The sequence below is a fragment of the Podarcis erhardii genome (genome assembly GCF_964252035.2).
Source record: "Podarcis erhardii genome assembly, chromosome: 1".
Classification (NCBI taxonomy): Eukaryota; Metazoa; Chordata; class Lepidosauria; order Squamata; family Lacertidae; genus Podarcis; species Podarcis erhardii.
The window spans coordinates 134,690,676-134,709,613 of record NC_138497.1 but is presented as its reverse complement, the minus strand read 5'-3'; the positions used below and the strand labels follow the sequence as shown (position 1 = coordinate 134,709,613).

Here is an 18,938-nt window from a genome sequence, read left to right as displayed (position 1 = left end):
CATTAAATAGCTGATATTTTACACAGCTCCATTCTTATGGGTTCAAGAATTATGCATAAATGTTAGAAACACACCAAACAGCCACAATAAATACCTGGGCAATTTTTAATAAAGCCTTCCAATCCATTTGTAGAAATTTAAATGCTGTTATGCTGATCTGCCCACAACACCATCTACTTCTGAGTCATTTTCTTCTGAGGGCCAAACCACACCTTTATGCTGTGTGTGTGGTTTTTGTTTCATTTTGACATTTTAGATGGGGGTGTAGGAGTTGAATCAGGAACACCATGGAGCTGTTTTCAGGGGCGAAGGAAGACTAACCAGCACCCAGTGCGGGGTGTTGAGGGGCAGGGCAAACCGCCCTGTGCCACCACACATGCGCCGCCAGGAGGTTTGCCGATGGCGCCACTCGACGGTGTCGAGATCCTCTGCAGCAGGGGGATCCTCCACACGTCGCTGCGGCGGCACGATGGAGGTGGCTCGCGTCACTGCACCCGGGAGCAGCAGGGTGAGCCTCCCGCGGGGTGCCTTCTTGTCACCCCCCCCCCCAGAGATGGCACCCAAGGTGGACTGCCCCCCTTCCTGGCTGTTTTGAAAAACACTTTCTCCCTGCAACATTTTCTCAATGACTCCTCTGCTTCCTCTGATTTTTTTGTTTTGCCTTGAGGGAGAAAACATTGGTACTTTTGTACCTGTATGTTTCCCCCTACAGAGTTTCTGTTCTTTTGTGTAAAACAGTGTTTGGGCACACACACACATGAAACACTGCCTGAATGCCCCGGTGCCTGCTCTAGTCCTCAATGACACTTAGAGACTGGCAGTAATGATAGCAATTCTGTAACAGAACAGGATTTTCAATTCAAAATCAGAATTGGAAGTCAAATGCATGAATTTCAACCAGTTATAAGACTTATCAATGCAGCTTTTGTTGAGCATTTACATTCTGCACAGAAATGCCAAAACGCTTCACACAACTATCATGGCTGGTAGCCACTGACAAACCTCTTCCCCGGGGGAGTGGGGTTTTCAAACCCCCTTTAGAGCCACCTAAGACCATGGTCGTCACCACATCCACGGGTTATGTGAAATAGTGCCTTTTTCAAACTGGCTGACCCAGAGTTGTACTGTTTAAAGAGGGAGGGGGGAACCCCTCTTTACCCACCACCAATGTCTAAGTCTTTATCGTGTCTCCCCACCCACAGTCCCAAGGCCACCTTCCCCCAAAACTAAAGAAACCCAGACACAAGCTTTTCCTTGTAAGGAAGGAGCTCCTAACCAACCCTTTCCGCCCAACATTTTGATTGCCCCTTTCTGCCCCTTTCCCATGTCCTTTTGTGATGGGCTGGCCAAATATTCATAGCACAGCACGATTGCCCTGGCTGCATATTGGGTGCACTTTTGGACCCTGCGGCACAAGGGGCTGCCTGTCTTCCAACATCTCCAGCTTATTCTCAGTGAGTATGTGTCACTGCTGCCTTGAGTGACTTTGAGGAAGGGTACTGTTATGTACTGAGTTGAATAGGATCCAAAAGGCAGCAGTCTGATTGGTCCTAGAACAATAGGATTCAGAATGCAGCAGTCTGATTGGTCCTAGAACAATAGGACCCAGAATGCAGCAGTCTGATTGGTCCACAGGAACCACCCAATCCAGCTCCAGGTGGAAGTGAATCTGCAACCTGATTGGCCTACAGGAGAATCCCGGAATTAGCCAATCACGTGGGGCCCATTGTGTAAATAATGTATATAAAGCAGACATTCTGGGGGAACTTCCATTCCTCCTCACCACTATGAGCTGAATAAAGAGCATGAAATCCACTCTTGAGTATATTTCAGGTACAGACCTTGATCCCTTGGTCCCCAGGCAACCCTTGATCTCCAGCACCTCCAGGATAACCATCAGGGCCCTAGGAAGAAAAGCAAAGGTGAGCTGCTTCTTTTCTGAAAGCTCTGGCTTGTGGGGACATCTGCACATGGAAAGCAATGGGCTCTGTGACGCCAGATAAAAGGCCAGCCCACCTTTTGACAGCGAGGCAACCGCCTCTTCCCTCCCTGATGCTCACCTGCATGGGAACCTCCCTGTTAGCTCTAGGAATGCATTCAGATGCAAATTAAAATAGGATCTACAGGTTTTCCTCCATTTGTTTATTTCATAAAATTTATACAACACTTGATTGTAAAAAAACCCAAAACAAAAACCCCTCAAAGGGGTTTACAAAAAGCTAAAACAACAGATTCAAGAAAAATTCACAAACCCTGTTTTTCGGTTAAAATACTAAAACAGATTAAAATTCGCCTCAGCGTTTCTAAGCATCTGGGTTGACCTGTCTAAACAAGAATGTTTTTAGCAAGGGCCAAAACCAAAGTGCAGGTGTTGCCACACTAAACGATCAATTTCTTACATCTGCAAAATGGGTATTATGTGGCACGTGTAGTAGTGCCAGCTCTGCCGATCAAAGTGGTCATACAGAATCACAGAATTTTAAGAGTTGGAGGGGACCCCGAGGGTCATCTAGTCCAACTCCCTGCAATGCAGGAATCTCAGTTAAATAATCCATGCCAGATGGCCACCCAACCTCTGCTTAGAAACCTGCAAGGAAGGAAAGTCTGCCAAGTGGGGCACATGTGGGGTAAGGCGATATAAAATAAATAATGGTAATCAAAAGGCATTTTTTATTTGTTACTTGTGTGTTAGCTGCCATATTACTTTACGCAGCATGCTCAAAGAAACACTGCGCCCCACACCCCACTGCTGGAATGCACAAAGCCAAGATGAGAAAACATTCTTACCCTGTTGCCTGGGTCTCCCTTACAGCCAGGAGGTCCAATGCGCCCCAGTTTGCCCTGGAAAGATCACATGCAAAAACAAAGAAGTGAGAGACTGTGAACAGTAGAGAGAAGTCTATAGACGTTTCATTCTCCTTGGGAAAGATGCAGCCTCTTCATATCCACTGGCTCGGGCAAGATGTAGCCCTGGGGGGTGGGGAGGGGCTTTCAATTTCTCTCTCTCCCCCTTTGTCTGAAACAGGAGGGAATTAGCTACTATGGGATGTGTCTGGCTTGTTTGGGGTGTTTTGAGGGAACTTAGGATCTTGCAGGTCTTGGGTTTCTTTCACATGCCCCCCTCAGAATCCCAGAATGCCATGTCTTAAACCACAGAGCCTAGGACTTGCCGATCAGAAGGTTGGCAGTTCGAATCCCCGTGACGGGGTGAGCTCCCGTTGCTCGGTCCCTTCTCCTGCCAACCTAGCAGTTCGAAAGCACATCAAAGTGCAAGTAGATAAATAGGTACCGCTTCGGAGGGAAGGCAAGCGGCGTTTCCGTGCGCTGCTCTGGTTCGCCAGAAGCGGCTTAGTCATGCTGGCCGCATGACCCAGAAGCTGTATGCCGGCTCCCTCGGCCAATAAAGCGAGATGGGCGCCGCGACCCCAGAGTTGGCCACAACTGGACCTAATGGTCAGGGGTACCTTTACCTTTAGGATCTTGCAGGTCTTGGGTTCCTATCACATGCCCCCCATAGAATCCCAGAATGCCATGTCTTGGTCCACATGGCCACATGGGGAAGGATGCCAGCAGTCCACCAGCACCCACCAGAGCTTTTGGCAGGTGAACCAAGGGGTCTTTTGGTGGGACAAGCCTGTTGGCAGGCTTTACTCTCCGTTGGCAGAGCAGCTCTTGCGAGCTGTGGGGTGGCAGCCATAGCGGTTTCCTTCTAAAGGACATAAGCAACCCGTTGACTGTGTCTGATCCTTGAGTAGCCTTACCTTTTGCCCACTTGTGCCGTTCCGTCCAAACAAGCCAAAAGCCCCCTGAAAGAACAGAAGCAGAGAGTGAGAAAGCTGCTCTCATCAGGAAAGCGGAGCTGGAATAAGAGGTAGCAATCCAGGATTTGCCTTTACCTTTCGTCCATCTCCTCCAAACTCTCCCTGCAAACACAAGAAAGGGATGGGGGGAGCAAACAATGTTGAGTCAAGCCTATTAAAATCAGCCACGCTGGCAGAACAGAATGGAATATATATATATATATATATATATATATGCTTTCGTAGATTTTCACGGGTACAGGAATGCAGGTTTTGGTGTCCTCGGGTGTCTTCCCGTGTAAAAGTTGGGGTGTCTAGGCGACGTTTCGACGAGGTCTCACTCGTCATCTTCAGGCTGGTGCTTTCGGCTTCTTGTTACTGGCTTCTTGTTACTCTGTTCCAGTAACAAGAAGCCGAAAGCACCAGCCTGAAGATGACGAGTGAGACCTCGTCGAAACGTCGCCTAGACACCCCAACTTTTACACGGGAAGACACCCGAGGACACCAAAACCTGCATATATATATATATATATATATATATATGCTTTCGTAGATTTTCACGGGTACAGGAATGCAGGTTTTGGTGTCCTCGGGTGTCTTCCCGTGTAAAAGTTGGGGTGTCTAGGCGACGTTTCGACGAGGTCTCACTCGTCATCTTCAGGCTGGTGTTTTCGGCTTCTTGTTACTGGAACAGAGCAGGATCTCAGTGTTTGAGTTCCTATAAATACTGTAGAGGGGGTGTGGTGTATAGCCTCCAATGTTCTGGGCAGAGAGGAAGTTCCCAGGCTAGTGTGCCTTTTCTTCTTTTGTTCCTTAATTACTTGAGAGATATCTTGAGTGATTTCTTGAGTGATATCCTGAGTACCACACCTAATGACCCACCTAAGTGGTACTCAGGATATCACTCAAGAAATCACTCAAGATATCTCTCAAGTAATTAAGGAACAAAAGAAGAAAAGGCACACTAGCCTGGGAACTTCCTCTCTGCCCAGAACATTGGAGGCTATACACCACACCCCCTCTACAGTATTTATAGGAACTCAAACACTGAGATCCTGCTCTGTTCCAGTAACAAGAAGCCGAAAACACCAGCCTGAAGATGACGAGTGAGACCTCGTCGAAACGTCGCCTAGACACCCCAACTTTTACACGGGAAGACACCCGAGGACACCAAAACCTGCATATATATATATATATATATATATAATTCTTTGTTACTGAATTGATTATGATCCAAAAGCTAGCAAACAAGATTACATGCAAAGACCTCCCTAGATATTTAAGCAATCTGAACAAGCAGTTTCCCCTTCACAGAATGCATTTTGTATACTGTTTACACGAATATATTATACACTAATAATTATGGACACTTTCCCCCAGGAAAGCATTGTTTTGTTGGAAAACGGCATCACAGAATTCAGATAAGTGTGAATTTTAAAGGATAGCTGTGTTCCAGTTCACATATAGTTTCAGAAAGTGCAAATCTGACAGATTCAGATTTAAATTTCTCCACCATCCTTTGCGGAGATTTAATCTGTCTACAATTTCCACCCTGGAACTGAGGCTGCAGCTGGACCTCCTGGCTCTGGGCTCCAGCTGGGAGGTCCAGTCTCTGTGCTTTTCTTATTTCCCCCCTCTCCTCCTCTTTTGTAAAACATCTCACTAGATGAAGAGTTCTGGAGCACTTGAAAGCTTGCCACTAATCTTGTGACATTTTGGCTGGTTTGAATAAAATCACAATATGCGTCCCATAATTTTCTGAATGTAGTATATAAAATAGCTTACCTTTTCTCCTTTTAGACCATGAATACCCTATAGAAGGAACAAAAAATGTACATTGTGTTAATGTTTGTTGATACGTGTGACATCGCTTTAGAGTTCTGGCTTTGATATAGTATCATATATTTCATGTATATATGATCATATATTTCCTGAAAAAGTTCTAAGTGGTTTCTAGAGATAAATAAATAAATAAATAAGACATATTTGTTTGCAATGAAGCAGAGCTTTTATTACCCAGAAGCACCACCAAAAGCATCTAGTCATGCAGGCCCATGTCCCTTTTGCCCGACAGAATTTACAGAAAGAATTTATTTTAGGGACTCTCTGCAAAGTGTAAGGGCATTAAGCCATCATCAGTTACTTGGAAAACTATGCATCCAAAACATTTTAGACAAGGGCCGGTAGTGACTGGGCAGAATAGTGTTTCACATTAATACAGACACTAAATGCCCATGCTGACAGCCTCAATATTCATAATTTAAATAATAACACACAACCTATTGACCTTATTATATTATATTGGATTATATATAACTATATGCTAGCTATATATATAATCCAACAGACAAACAGCCCCAACCAGTGCAGCTATGGCTAGCCCTGCTTTCCCCAGCCAAGCCAGCAAGTTGCTTCTGCTTCTGGCACTCGTCCGCGGCAGTCAGCCTCGTGGTCTGGATGCTTCATCAATGCTGCAGGTGTGCAGTTATCACCACATGGTGTTTTCTACCACTAGTCCTTTGCACTAGTAGCCGGTTGCCTTTCCCCTGTCCTCTGAGTGCCTCTGGGTCAAACATTGTGGCCCCAGATGAAGGGTTAATCCGACAACTGGTGAGCCGCTAAAATGGAAAAAAAAAAAACATGGCAGAAGGATAAACAGACGCAAATCTTTTACCTTGGGACCTGGATATCCAATTGGACCTTCAATTCCTGGGTCACCCTATATTTAAAAAGACAAACAGCATTATTAGTTGCAATAATTTAAACAGTATATTAAGACTGCCATCCTATACACATTTATCCGGGAGTAAGTCCCACTGAGCTTTGGAAAGGACATATACAGGATTACCCTGTTAGAGATTTTCAAATCATTATGTCCTTCATTACTGCAAGAGGCAGACACTGAAGTTTTACTGCTTCTGTTTTATAATGGTGAAATGAAACCACTAAGATACTTGGACATTGTTTTAAAGAGAGGTTTCAATATGCTGCTTTAGCAGTTTCAAGGATCACAGTCTGATTTGGTTAAATATCAGCTCCTAAACAGGTGTTCAAATTGGAATATTACTCCATATGATCCTGAACATTTAAATATTCAATGTCAAAACTCACCCCAGTGGCTAATGGAGTGGGAAGGGAGTCCTCCTATTTTTTTCAGCTACTCACCTGTCGTCCTTTTAGCCCAGGAACACCTGGCACCCCCATGTTGCCCTTTGCACCCTAAAAGCAAATAAAAAATAAAACAAATTAGAGCAGTAAGTCTGGCATTTCCCCCGCTGTAACAGAAGGGCAATTTCAGCAGTTTTCAGGGACAAAAATGTTTGTGCTAGGCAACCCCTCATGGAAATTTGGAAGGAAATAAACAATGTCTTTTTAACTTTTTCCATCTCAAAGGGTACTACCTTATATCAGCTTTTTGTTGTTGTTCTTCCCCAACTTACAGTGTGTGTGTGTGGGGGGGGAGTCAAGATCAGGACTGCACCGAGAGGGAAGAACATATTTAATCCTTTTATCCCCACAAAAATAAATAAAGCTGTATTCTGTTTAATTGGGTTGATTAATTGGGTGTTGATCACTGGATAAACTAGGAAAATGAATAAATATATTTGTAATTATAATTGAAGTGTGTATTTCATACCTTTTGAGCTGATTAATTGGGCTGATCAGTGGGTATATTGGGGAAATGAATGAATGAATATTTAATACTTTTGGAATTAATAACTTACATGGGGGAAATAAATGAATTTTTGCAGCCTTCTTTGATTTTGGCACATTTGCAGATTCATTTAAAAGCATTGCTGGGTTCATAAACACCCCCCCCTCGCATCAGGTATTTTCTTAAATAACAGAGACTTAAATTATAACAATTGGCATGTAGGAATCTTCAGAAATATTTGAGGTTAAAAGGAGGTTCCTCACACTTGTAAAGGCACACAATTCTGTCAGTATATGCACATTTCCTACAGGTTGTTGGAGATTAAGCATACTAGCTGGGAAATGTACAAAGTTCCCTGTTCATAGAAGGATTATGGGCACATTCTCCATAAGGCCGAGTGAATGTGCACAATGGCTAGTTATTACAGACCTCCACAAGGGTCGCTATTTTCCAGGGACGTCTTTGATTTAGAGAAGCCATCCCGGTTTCTGATTTGATCCCAATTTGTCCCGTTTTTCCTTAGGATGTCCCTATTTTCATCAGAGAAATGTTGGAGAGTGTGTGATTATACACATTGACCAGTGAAAGAACAATTGGTCTAATCATTTAACACTCTGCAGCCCAGTAGCAGTCAACTGCACTTTGTCCAAAAGTGGAGTTTTCTCCAGGGGCATTTTCTTTGTGGGAGGAGCCCCTGCCTTCCTGCTACAAGGAGGGAGGAAGCCTGCTTCAAAGGAAGCTTTTGCTAAGTCCTGGAAGACAGTTTCTGCACTCCTGTCAGGAGTGGAGAGGGGAGGGGAGAGACTGTTTCTGCCAGGACCCCTTAGGACAGTGGTGGCGAACCTTTTGGAGACCAAGTGCCCTAACTGCAACCCAAAACCCACTGATTTATCGCAAAGTGGCAATCTGGGGGATAATGCGGGGAGAGTTGTTGAGCTTTTTCTGGGAGGAGTACCCCAGTGTTAGGGACGTGGGTGGCGCTGTGGGTTAAACCACAGAGCCTAGGACTTGCCGATCAGAAGGTCGGCGGTTCGAATCCCCACGACGGGGTGAGCTCCCGTTGCTCGGTCCCTGCTCCTGCCAACCTAGCAGTTCGAAAGCACGTCAAAGTGCAAGTAGATAAATAGGTACAGCTCCAGTGGGAAGGTAAACGGCGTTTCCGTACATGTTACTTAAGAGGCAATTCAAAGGCTTGAATAACTTTCAGAAACTTGGAGAGGTTTTAAAAAGTGGTCTTTGCTCTCTGCCCTAGTGCTGAAAGAAAGAATCTTATATTTGCATTATTGGGGGCAGGGAGTGAGAAATACGGTCTTGTGGAACCACTGCTGTATCTTGTGTGTTACCAAGCCAGGAGGGATGGCCGCAATAGCGTTACATCCAGCAATTGGCCTACTTTCCCCCAATCTTGACTATGGCAGGTATCTGAATTTCCTTATGCTCTTCACAACCTTGGTCTCGCAGAACAACATAGCACTCTGGGACACAAGGTTCCCCTCTCCTCGGGGTGTTTTAATTTTATTTTTTGCTAAGGCCAAGAGAAGCAACGAAGGCTTACACAGTCACAATAGCAACGTGGTTGGGTGCTTGGCTGAGCAGCAGAAAAAGGTGAGTTCAAACCCCACCAGGCCTGGGGGGGAGGAAAAGCGCCACCGCTCACCACCTGCAGGGGGTTTCGCAACAGGAACCAAAGGAGAGCGACTGCTGGGACTCAAGTCCCCACCTGGCTTGTCCTCATTGCTTTAGAGTACTTTCCAGGTGGAAAGACAGGAGGGCTTAACATCTTCCTGGAGCACGGGCTGCTTAGCGCCGCCCCAGGAAAGGTTTGCTCAGGAGGAGATGAGCTGTGCGGAATTCAAGCGCATGTGAGGGAGCAGGTCCTGGAGGAAGAACTGTGAGGGGAGAGACTCCATCAGGCAAGGCCTCTTTCCACCTGTTGAATGTTACTTTTTTGATGTTGGTTGCTTATATTATAGTTTTATTATTGCATTAGATTGTTATAAGATGTCCATTCCTTGTTTCTTCAGCTTGTAAACCGCCTTGAGTATTGTAAGATAGAAAGACGGTATACAAATTAAAAAATGATGATGATGACGCCGTGTTTCCATGTCTCGCACAGCGCAACCGTGCGCAACTTTGTGCGGAAACGTCCCCAGAGAAACGAGTGAAAGCTCCGCCGGGCACTTCGAAGGCACCTTTTTCACCCGCCCCGCAACCACCCCACACTCTCTGCCCTCAGGCTCCACCTTCTCAGGAAAGGAGCAACCGCCCCCTTTTCTCTCACTCTTCCCTACACAAAACTTTGTCCTCCGGCAACTGTGTGGGCAGCGCCACTTCCTCTCCCTGCAGGGCAGCCCGCGGTGGGTGAGAAAATAACAGGGCTCGCCACAAAAGGAGCATCCCATTGCAGCCGCAGCCTACCAGCTGGTGGTGGGTGCGAAACTCTGGGGAGCGTTTCCGGCTCACATTGGCGTAGGGGTGTGTGTGCGCTCAACTCTCCCCCCCCCGATGCCGCTGTGGCTGGCGCGCACTATACGGAGCGTTTCCCGCCCACTGTGGCGTGGGGGGGGGGGAGAGTGGCTGTCACCTTTGCAAACCACAAAAAACGGACCTGATGGGGCGATGGCGCAAGTGTCCACAGAGAGGGCTCTGTGTGCCATAGGTTTGCTAGCACTGCCTTAGGATAACTCTGTACCCCCCCAACCGGTGGTTTGTGGCCCCTGGGTTAGGAATCACTACCAAATTGAACTATACCATTCTACTTACCTTTTGTCCCCGAAACCCCTTTGGGCCAGGTGGGCCTGCAATTTCTAGGCAGCTCATTTTGTAGCACTGAAATAAATCCAAACAAAAATTAAATGAACTTTCATAGCTGAGAAGTTGATTAAATTTCTACACTGTGATAAAAATAAAGAGACCCCAAATCTAATGAATCCCAGAGGTCTACTGAATGACTCCGGGGACTCTGCCCCATTTCCCAGAGGTGAGGCTAAGATCTGCTACCAGAACTTTGTGGTCTCTTGCTAGGTAGGCCAAATGTGTTTCATTCCCCTAGGATTTTGCAATATGAACTGGACGCCTGCTGAATTTGGCTTTGTGTAACCCTCTCCTTCTCATTCACAGAACAATTTGTTAAGAAGTCTGTAGCAGCAGTTAAAGCAAACAATATGTGCCAGGTATTATTGTGCTCAAAGAGAACACAGCTAACCCTCCCTTCAGGCCCCTCACGTGGTAACAGGGAACATCTGTAGCAGAAACTTTTCATATCCACAGAGGCTTCCCGTGCAACTCAGAAGCCTGGGAGCCTCCATGGGCACAAAAACCCCACACCTCCCACTGCAGTTCAGGTGAGGGGCTGGGAGAATTCACACCACCTTAAGGTAGTCTAGGCAGCCTGCTCTCCCCATCTTCCCCTTGTGCATCATAAATGCCTGAAGAGGCCTATGGAATTAGGCAAATTTGCAGCCCACTCCTGTAGATGTTTTATTTAAAATAACTCCCACTAAGTTAAATAGAATAGTCCTAAGCAAATATGCCTGGGTCCTGCTGCCCTTCTAGGGAGCTCCAGTTGCTCTTTTGAGCACTCTAATTTTGTCCACAATTGAAATGCTGTTATTCGGGAAAGAACCTGTACTTACCTCTCCATAGGCTTCGTGTTTCTGTTGGGAGAAAAAAGATTTTTAAAAATTAACTGAGTTAAATCTAGGAAGAAGAAAACTGAGACAGCTCTTTCCTCTGCATATTCTCTCTGTGTCCTCTGGGCAAACATGGATTTTGGTACCTCACCTGGGCATCATTCATGAGGCACCTCAGCCCCTCCCTTTTTAAAAGCAACTCTCCCGTTTGTATCCTTGCAAATAAATGCTTGTGTGCATGTTCTCTGAAAAATCAGGGAGGGACATTTCAGTGATTATGGATGGCTCTCCTTTACCTCCTTGCTTCTGCCCTCTTTTGCTTGCTCCTAGAGCTTGTCGCCTAGCCTCCTGCCTCAGCGTGGGAGCAGGACAGCAACCCGCATCACACTAGGGGGACCCCGGCCACGTCAGGTTGCCAGGCGGCCAATCAGGTTGCTTGGGGGTGTGGCTGGGGCCAATTTAAGCCGTGGTGTGACTCTGAGGCTTCCCTTTCAGCCTCGCGCTGAGGATCTCCCACCCTTTTCCAGGTTGCGTCATTGGTCTTGCTATGGACTTCGGTTGGTTGCCGTTGAGGGGCCTGGTAGGACTTTTTCCACTTGGCAAATTGGCACCAGCCACTTGGCTTTCGCCTACCTCATAGCAACAGTCACAACTTTGTAAGGTTTGGCGGGTAGGCATTGGAATAGCAATGTGAGGTGGAGGAGAGGTGTGGCCATCACCTGCCCCTCCATGAATAAGGGTATTCCATTAAAGGAATCTGGGGGTGTGGATCTCCTCCAAAGCCCGTTGGGAACCCAGGGGTGCTTGAGTTGATCCGCATTGGCGGGGCTCCCCCTACTGGTAGTTTACCCTTATCAGACTTCCCCAGAATAATATGAGCTGGGAAATAAAGGTGGGCTCCTCCTCACCCCTGCCTGTCATTTCAGCAGCACCACTCTAACCCAGAGGCAGGAGGCTTGGCTCATTCCCCAGCCACTGCGACCAAGGGGGACACCAGGCTGGTAGGGCCAGGCACACCCCAAGGGATGTACAGATCGTGCAACCCCCAAGTGAGGACGGCAGCCTAGAACTCTGGCCGAATGTGGGGCTGTGGAAATCCAGGGATAGTTTTTGCTCCAATTGTAGCTGGCATGGCTTCCAGCTAAAGGACTGAGCTGAATAATTTTATCACACTACAAGTTTTAAGAATGCTGCATGCTTGGTATTATGCCTAAATTAATGATGGAGCACGCCCATAAATCTAGGAAGCCTCAATGACCACTGGCTCTTAGGTGGTTACTGGGAGCTTGGAAGGGCATTCCTTGTACTTTGGAGGAGCTAGGCTCCTTTGGGTGGGAGGGCAGGATAGAAATTTAATAAAATCTATAAAGCTTCTGCTTTGATATCCAGCCTGGACAATGCAAACTGCCTGAAGCTAAATAGTATTTCAAGAAATTGCATTATTCCCCCCACCCCCACCCGAGAGAGATCCATTCTTACCATAACTTGGATGATCCTATCAATGGTATTGGTATCTATCTCGGTGGTTGATTCTTTTCTGATCGGGTCCATCTTTGTGATGGCGTAATTGCTACGGTAAAGCTCCAGCGGTGGGTTGGCTATCTCTCGCAGCCCTTGCTCAAAGATGTTGTGGCTGGGGGCCACTGCAAAGAGCCTGATCCCTGCGTCTCGGGCTCTTTCGGCTTGCAGCTTCATCCCTCCACAGGGACTCCCTGTCACATGGCCATCAGTGATCACAATGGCGTAATTGACAGCCCCAGGGGATGGATTGGCCAGGATCTGTGCTGTCATGTTGGAGATAGCACAATCTGTGAAGGTGCCCCGACCAATGTATTGAACACTCTCCAACCGATCACGGTAGATCGTCTTGCTGTTAGTGAACTCGCTGTATATTTTCACCACATCTGAAAAATGAAGTCCTGCAAATTGCCAGTTGATGGACACCTGGCTCTGGTAGAGCTCATTCTCCAGCTTTGTGATGAATTCAGGGATGAAGCTCTTCATATGGGTCACTATACTCCCCAAAGGTGCAGTCTGCAGCGCAATACTCTCAGATGTGTCAATCACAAAATATACCCTGATGGGACAGTCAGTTTGATCTGTATAGAAACAGGAAAGAAAAGTTTGCTGATGCAACCACATCAGTCATACCAAGGCTTCTCAGAGGTCCCTATGAGGCCTGAACACTTTGGACTTGTGCCCTTAAAAATAATCACATCCTCAGGGCATAGGATAGGAAATACCCGGCTTGGAGCTCAACCTTGAATTCAACTTGGGATCAGGGCTTTTCCCCCTGTCAGAACTTGCTGGAACACAGTCCCAGCCCCAATCAGGTGGGCACCATTGCCACCACAAGAGAACAAGGGAGGTGTTCTTGGAGTGCTCCGGCAGCTCTTTTTCGAGAAAAATAGCACTGCTTGGGATTATAGTCAGTCACAAACTGAATGTGAGTTAGCAGTGTGCTGTGGCTACAAAAGAGGGCCTGCACTGATTAATTAATAGTTTACAAGTCACAGGAAGTGGCTTCATTCTGCCACCAGAAGGAGACTCCCTGGACTCAGCTATACAGCTGTGAATAAAGATTTTAAATGTGTTGCAAAGTGCAATATACAAATGTGGCACTAGATGGCGACAGTGAACTATGCAAAATTCAATGTATTTTTCAAAACCTTTTTTGGAAAAAGCATTTTCACAGTGCTTTTTATATGTGTGTAAAGTCCACCACTATCTCTCAGTGAAGCTCCAAATCGAACAAATGGGTGACAAAGTGGAAAATGAGGTTCCAAGCAAGTAATAGTGGTGGTCAGTGAGGTGAGATGGAAAGGAATAAGTTAGCCACTGTGAGCCAAGCAAAGAAGAAAAGTAATTTTCCATAGGGATAGGAAAGAGGAGGCCAAAAGAAAAGACAAGGGAGAAGGCAGAGTTTTAAAGATTGTGCTTTTACCTGCACAGGACGAAGCTGCGGCAACATCATCATCATTTTGAGCACGGAGGGGAGCCAGCGTTGTGCACAGCAGAACAGCTAAAAAGGCTTCTGAGAACATCTTGGCCACTTTATCATACACCTCGAGTCCTGTCAGGACAGAGCCAACATAACAGTCTTAGATTATGAGCTGATTAAGGCATTAGACATGGACAGTGTGGCGTTTCAAAGGTTCTTTTTTCTATCTCCAAGGCAATAGTATTCAGTGCCTTGGAGGGGCAGCCATAACATGAGGTGACTGAGATTTAGCTTGGCTGGAGTGGGTGAGCCCTTTTATTTAATTTAAGTCTGGCAGTGCAACTTTTGCCAGGAAGAAACTACTCAAGCAGCTTGTCCTGGGCGGTGCTTGTTCCATTAGCTGACTGGAGTCCTTCCTGGGAAAGGTCAGCAAACTTAAAACATCCAGGTAAGTGGGTGAATATGGTGGCAGAGAATGGCACTGTCCAGTATTGGGGGGAGAAACCAAACAGGAGGAGGAGTTTGGGAGTTCAGCAGCCTCTGGGATAACCTGAAGTACCCTCTAGCACTCAAGTACAATTGAATTCACTATCTGTAGCCTGCCCTGTAATTTCAAATGTGCTATTATTGTTTTTTCCTTAATTATCTAATCACCCTACAGAAGTGTTCCTGCAGAACACTGGTCCTTGAGTGCCTGCCTTACTAGTTTCAAAGAAACTACTCCAGATTCCATTCTGTTTATTAAAAACTAGTACAAACGTACCTCGGAAGTCGAATGGAATCTTTTCCAGAAGTCCATTCAACTTCCAAAACACTTGGAAACCAAAGCACAGCTTCTGATTGGCTGCAGGAAGCTCCTGCAGCCAATGGGAAGCCACAGGAGTTCTGTTGGATGTTCGGCTTCCAAAAATAGTTCGCAAACAGTAACACTCACTTCCAGTTTTGCGGCGTTCGGGAGCCAAAACATTCGAGAACTAAGCTGGTCGAAAACCACAGTATGGCTGTATACAGTATATTTCCTTTACAAAGGACTTTAGTGATGTGAATATATTTTGCTGGCTATAAGAGAGAAATACTGGAGGAATTACATTGCAAGCCCAGGCAGAAAATGACTAAGGATTTTAGGGATCTGACCAAGATGCATTTTAACCTTTCAGGTTTAAATCAGGTCCCTGATTCAACCTGTCCCCTCCTTCCTGAGGCTGGATAGCTCTGGCCATCTTTGCTGACAGCCTTCGGGTTCTCTGGCATTGGAGAATTTGCAGGCCTGAATACTGAAGGCCCACAGTTCTTTGCTTTAGCTCCCTAAAATCACAGTAGCCTTATCACACCAGGTTCCCAGAAGTGCACTGTTTCTGTGTTCTAGGTTTTATTTAAGTTACACCATCTTAACAGTGTGACAGCAGATTTCAAACAAATGTGGGTCTTAAAACACGCACGCTTTCTCTCTCTCTCACACACAAACACACACACCTGGCAGGCAAACCTAACTAATGCTAATGTATTACATTTCTCTGGTCGATGAAATGTGGCAACCTTAAACAACTTAGCAAAATTATAAGTGACGGGAAGGGGTGAAAGGCTTTGATTAATGATGTGGTCAGAAACACGAGAGAGTTTTCTCACACACCTGTTCCATACCCTCCAACGTTTCTCTGATGAAAATAGGGGCATCCCAGACCCGCTCTGGGGGAGACAGGTACCAGTGGGAGATGCTCAGACTACAAGGTGGCCAGTTCAGACACAGAAAGATGCAAAAACTGAGTTACGGTGGTTGCCTAAAATGGAGATCCTTCACCTGACTTTTCCAGCGAATATGTCTTTTTTCTTACTACAGAACTGGGCTCTCGAATGTTTTCTCCAACATTGTGCATTAATGGATATTGTACATGAAGATTCAAGTTCTCCTTTAGCTTCCCTCCAATTTTGCTTTCTATGTGAATGCTGCCTCAGAAAACGCTGCATTCTGATTTAACTGAAAGTTCTGGTGCATTTTTTCCTCTGGCTCCCAGTTTACTTGGTTGTGTGCTCCCAATATTGGGCAAAGCATCATCTGTTGCAGCACTGGAAGAGTCCAGGCCACAAATCCAGGTAAGGAAGAGAAAACCAAAATCAGCCAGTGCCTCCCTTTCCCCAGACTTGGCTCATGGTCTGTGCATGGAAGAGAAGAGTCACGACTTCATAGCCTCATCTAAGAGTAAAATTCCCAGACACACAACCAACACAAACTTCTGCCCCTCCTCCCCACAACTTTGGGGTGCTGCTCATGTCTCTAAATTACACATCCTACTGAGGAACACAACAGTTCACAATTAGGCTGCAATCCCAGTAAGTCCTAGTTGACCAAAAAAGGACTTACTGTATCTATAGGATAGCACTGTAAGTTAGAGAGAGATGTCAAGAGTCTCTTGCAGCAACGAAGGAGAAAAGCCATTCTTTTCATTAGCAAAGAGTCTTAATTGCCTCCAATCTAGACATGCCATAGACAACAGAAGGAATGCTGTTGCTAGTTTCTGCTAAATCTGCCTAATATCTCTGGAGAACAAAATATGCCTGTTAGCGAGTTACTGCGGTGCTCTAGTGCTGGAAAAACACACGCCCTGCAATCTGCTGGCCAAAGGCACCAGATCTCAGGCAAAACCAGGGAAGCCACGAAAGCCAATTTATGAATTCCGCCGCCTTATAGGTGCAAAACTATCGAAACGGATAACGTTGCCGTGCCAATGTTGGAAGGAGAAAAGTGTCTGCGCTTTGAAGAGCAACGGCTGTTTTCTAGCCACGTAGAAATCAAAGACCAGCACCAGCATTTCATGACATTCATCGCCTGTTGTGACTTGAGGTGAGTGACAGCACCTCGTCCTTCCCAGGTGCCTTTGGTCCTGCGCTTGCTGTGCTGGGGCTGCTTGGATCAGTGCGACCCCCCTAGACTTGCCCGCTATTCCTGGCGCGGCTGCCTCCTCCTTTCCCTCGCGCTCCCTCGCCGCCCCAGCCCCGTCCAGCTTCGCCCGCTCTCCTCCGCGCTTCCCCAGCAAGAGCCGCGGACGAAGGCGCGCCGTCGGGCGAAGCTGCCGTCCGCTTACCTGGGGAACCGGTTCGCGGCAGCTCCTGGGCGCGGACGAAGGGCTTGCGCGCGTTTCACGAGGGGCGCAGCATCTTGGGCGACAGGGGCTCCTTGCCTTCGCTTGACTCGGGAGTGGAGAGAGGGAGCCCTCCGGGCGGGGCGCGGGCGCCTGGCTCCGTCCTGCCTCTTTCTCCTCCCCCCGGAGGAGCAAGCGCGACCCGAGCAAGCAGCGGCCACCCGGCGGCGCTGTGGCTCCACCATGCGCGCTCGAGGGCGCGGACCGTTCCCGGGTCTCCCGCCCGCCCGGGCGAGCTCCAGCTCCGGCTGCCTCTTGCGCAAGCGAAGCTTCCCCGGGGAGCCCTTTCTCGTGCCTTTCCAGGGCGCCCTTCGCCGACGCGGTGCCCGCCAGGGGCTTGGGACCCCCCCCCCCACCCGACGGGTCCCCCAGCAGCGTTTAGAAAAATCACGGAAAGGGGGAAGACAAAAGTTTTTCAAACACGTCACTTGTTCAAAGTACAATCTGTGCCATTGTAAACTAGCAGCCCACCGCCCCCTTCCCAAGGCCAGCTGGCAGCACTGCCATCGCGGACGGAAGGAGGCGATGTGGGCTTTGGTGAACCTGCAGAGGAACTTGGTATCCAGGTCACCAGTTATTCGAAATTTCTCAGGACGACACTTTTCATGGTGTCTGGAATTGATACTTGATTGTATTTTTGAATCAGTTATATAGATTTTCCTCTAGTCCAGATTCTCTTTACAAGGATGTTTGGTGACTCTAGAAAGGGGTAGGAGTGAAATCGGAATATTTTCATAGGTTTTGCTTTCTCCCTCCCTGCTGCTTGCTTTTTCAATAAGGACGGTTGGCTGAACCATTTCTGAGATTTCCCTTTTTCTCACCCAAAGAGGAGGAGGCTGCTTTGCATAAATTTCTCCAAATATTCTCCATCATTTGTTTGTAGTGGCTGCTCTTTCTCTCTCTCCCCAACCCCCCCATGTTCTGACCTGGTTGCAAACACAATTTTTTTTGGTGACTGAATAAATATTGTTTTCCAGTATTTTGGGACTGTGCTAATCTCAAACCGGCTGGATTCTTAAGAACCCCTGGCAGCATTCTTTGCTCGGTCCGGCTGCCACATTTACGGGAAGGGGTTGAAAGAAAGCATGTGGGAAATCATTCCTCAGAACTGAAACTTCTATCATCCTGTGGCCAAGTGCAAATGCTTGTGAGTATTTTAGTGCTTATCAGTTGTTAGTTCAGAAACACAAGTTAGGCAAAATAGGAAGCTAATTTATGCTCATATATAATTTATAATTATGGTGCTGGAGGAGACTCTTGAGAGTCCCACGGACTGCAAGATCAAACCTATCCATTCTGAAGCCTTGTGTCTAGAGGGAGGTCAACACAAGGTAGAGACCGTTGCCTGAGTGAGATTTCTTCTATGTTGGTTGTACATCTACCTCACATTAGACAAAGATCCTCTCTTTAGCGAAGTCTTGTCAGACCCATTTCTTTCCCCAGGGCTACAACAGTTTAACATAAAGGTACAGTGGTACCTCAGGTTAAGTACTTAATTCATTCTGGAGGTCCGTTCTTAACCTGAAACTGTTCTTAACCTGAAGCACCACTTTAGCTGATGGGGCCTCCTGCTGCTGCTGTGCCGCCGGAGCACGATTTCTGTTCTCATCCTGAAGCAAAGTTCTTAACCTGAAGCACTATTTCTGGGTTAGCGGAGTCTGTAACCTGAAGCGTATGTAACCTGAAGCATATGTAACCTGAGGTACCACTGTACAGCAACTTGGACTGTCAGTGGAACTTTTGCGATCGATGCCCCCACCATCTGCCAAGGCT

The 18,938-nt window shown here is 46.9% G+C and overlaps 1 protein-coding gene across 2 annotated transcripts in view; it reads right to left on the bottom strand.

Annotated features, from left to right (window-relative positions):
- The window catches only part of COL6A2 (collagen type VI alpha 2 chain), a 43,096-nt gene extending 25,834 nt beyond the window's left edge, over nucleotides 1-17,262 (bottom strand). Inside the window, exons 1-12 of one of the 2 annotated variants that reach the window (XM_081865996.1) lie at nucleotides 17,109-17,262; nucleotides 14,032-14,160; nucleotides 12,567-13,186; nucleotides 11,091-11,111; nucleotides 10,219-10,284; nucleotides 6,966-7,019; nucleotides 6,475-6,519; nucleotides 5,586-5,612; nucleotides 3,897-3,923; nucleotides 3,762-3,806; nucleotides 2,788-2,841; nucleotides 1,842-1,904 (exon numbers count right to left, since the gene is read on the bottom strand). In XM_081865996.1, coding sequence (XP_081722122.1) covers nucleotides 1,842-1,904; nucleotides 2,788-2,841; nucleotides 3,762-3,806; nucleotides 3,897-3,923; nucleotides 5,586-5,612; nucleotides 6,475-6,519; nucleotides 6,966-7,019; nucleotides 10,219-10,284; nucleotides 11,091-11,111; nucleotides 12,567-13,186; nucleotides 14,032-14,131 — 1,122 coding nt within the window. In that variant the 5' untranslated portion in view covers nucleotides 14,132-14,160; nucleotides 17,109-17,262. The remainder of the gene's footprint in view (nucleotides 1-1,841; nucleotides 1,905-2,787; nucleotides 2,842-3,761; nucleotides 3,807-3,896; nucleotides 3,924-5,585; nucleotides 5,613-6,474; nucleotides 6,520-6,965; nucleotides 7,020-10,218; nucleotides 10,285-11,090; nucleotides 11,112-12,566; nucleotides 13,187-14,031; nucleotides 14,161-17,108) is intronic. The other variant, XM_081865995.1, reaches the window with a different exon arrangement.
- Between the last annotated feature and the right edge of the window lie 1,676 nt (nucleotides 17,263-18,938).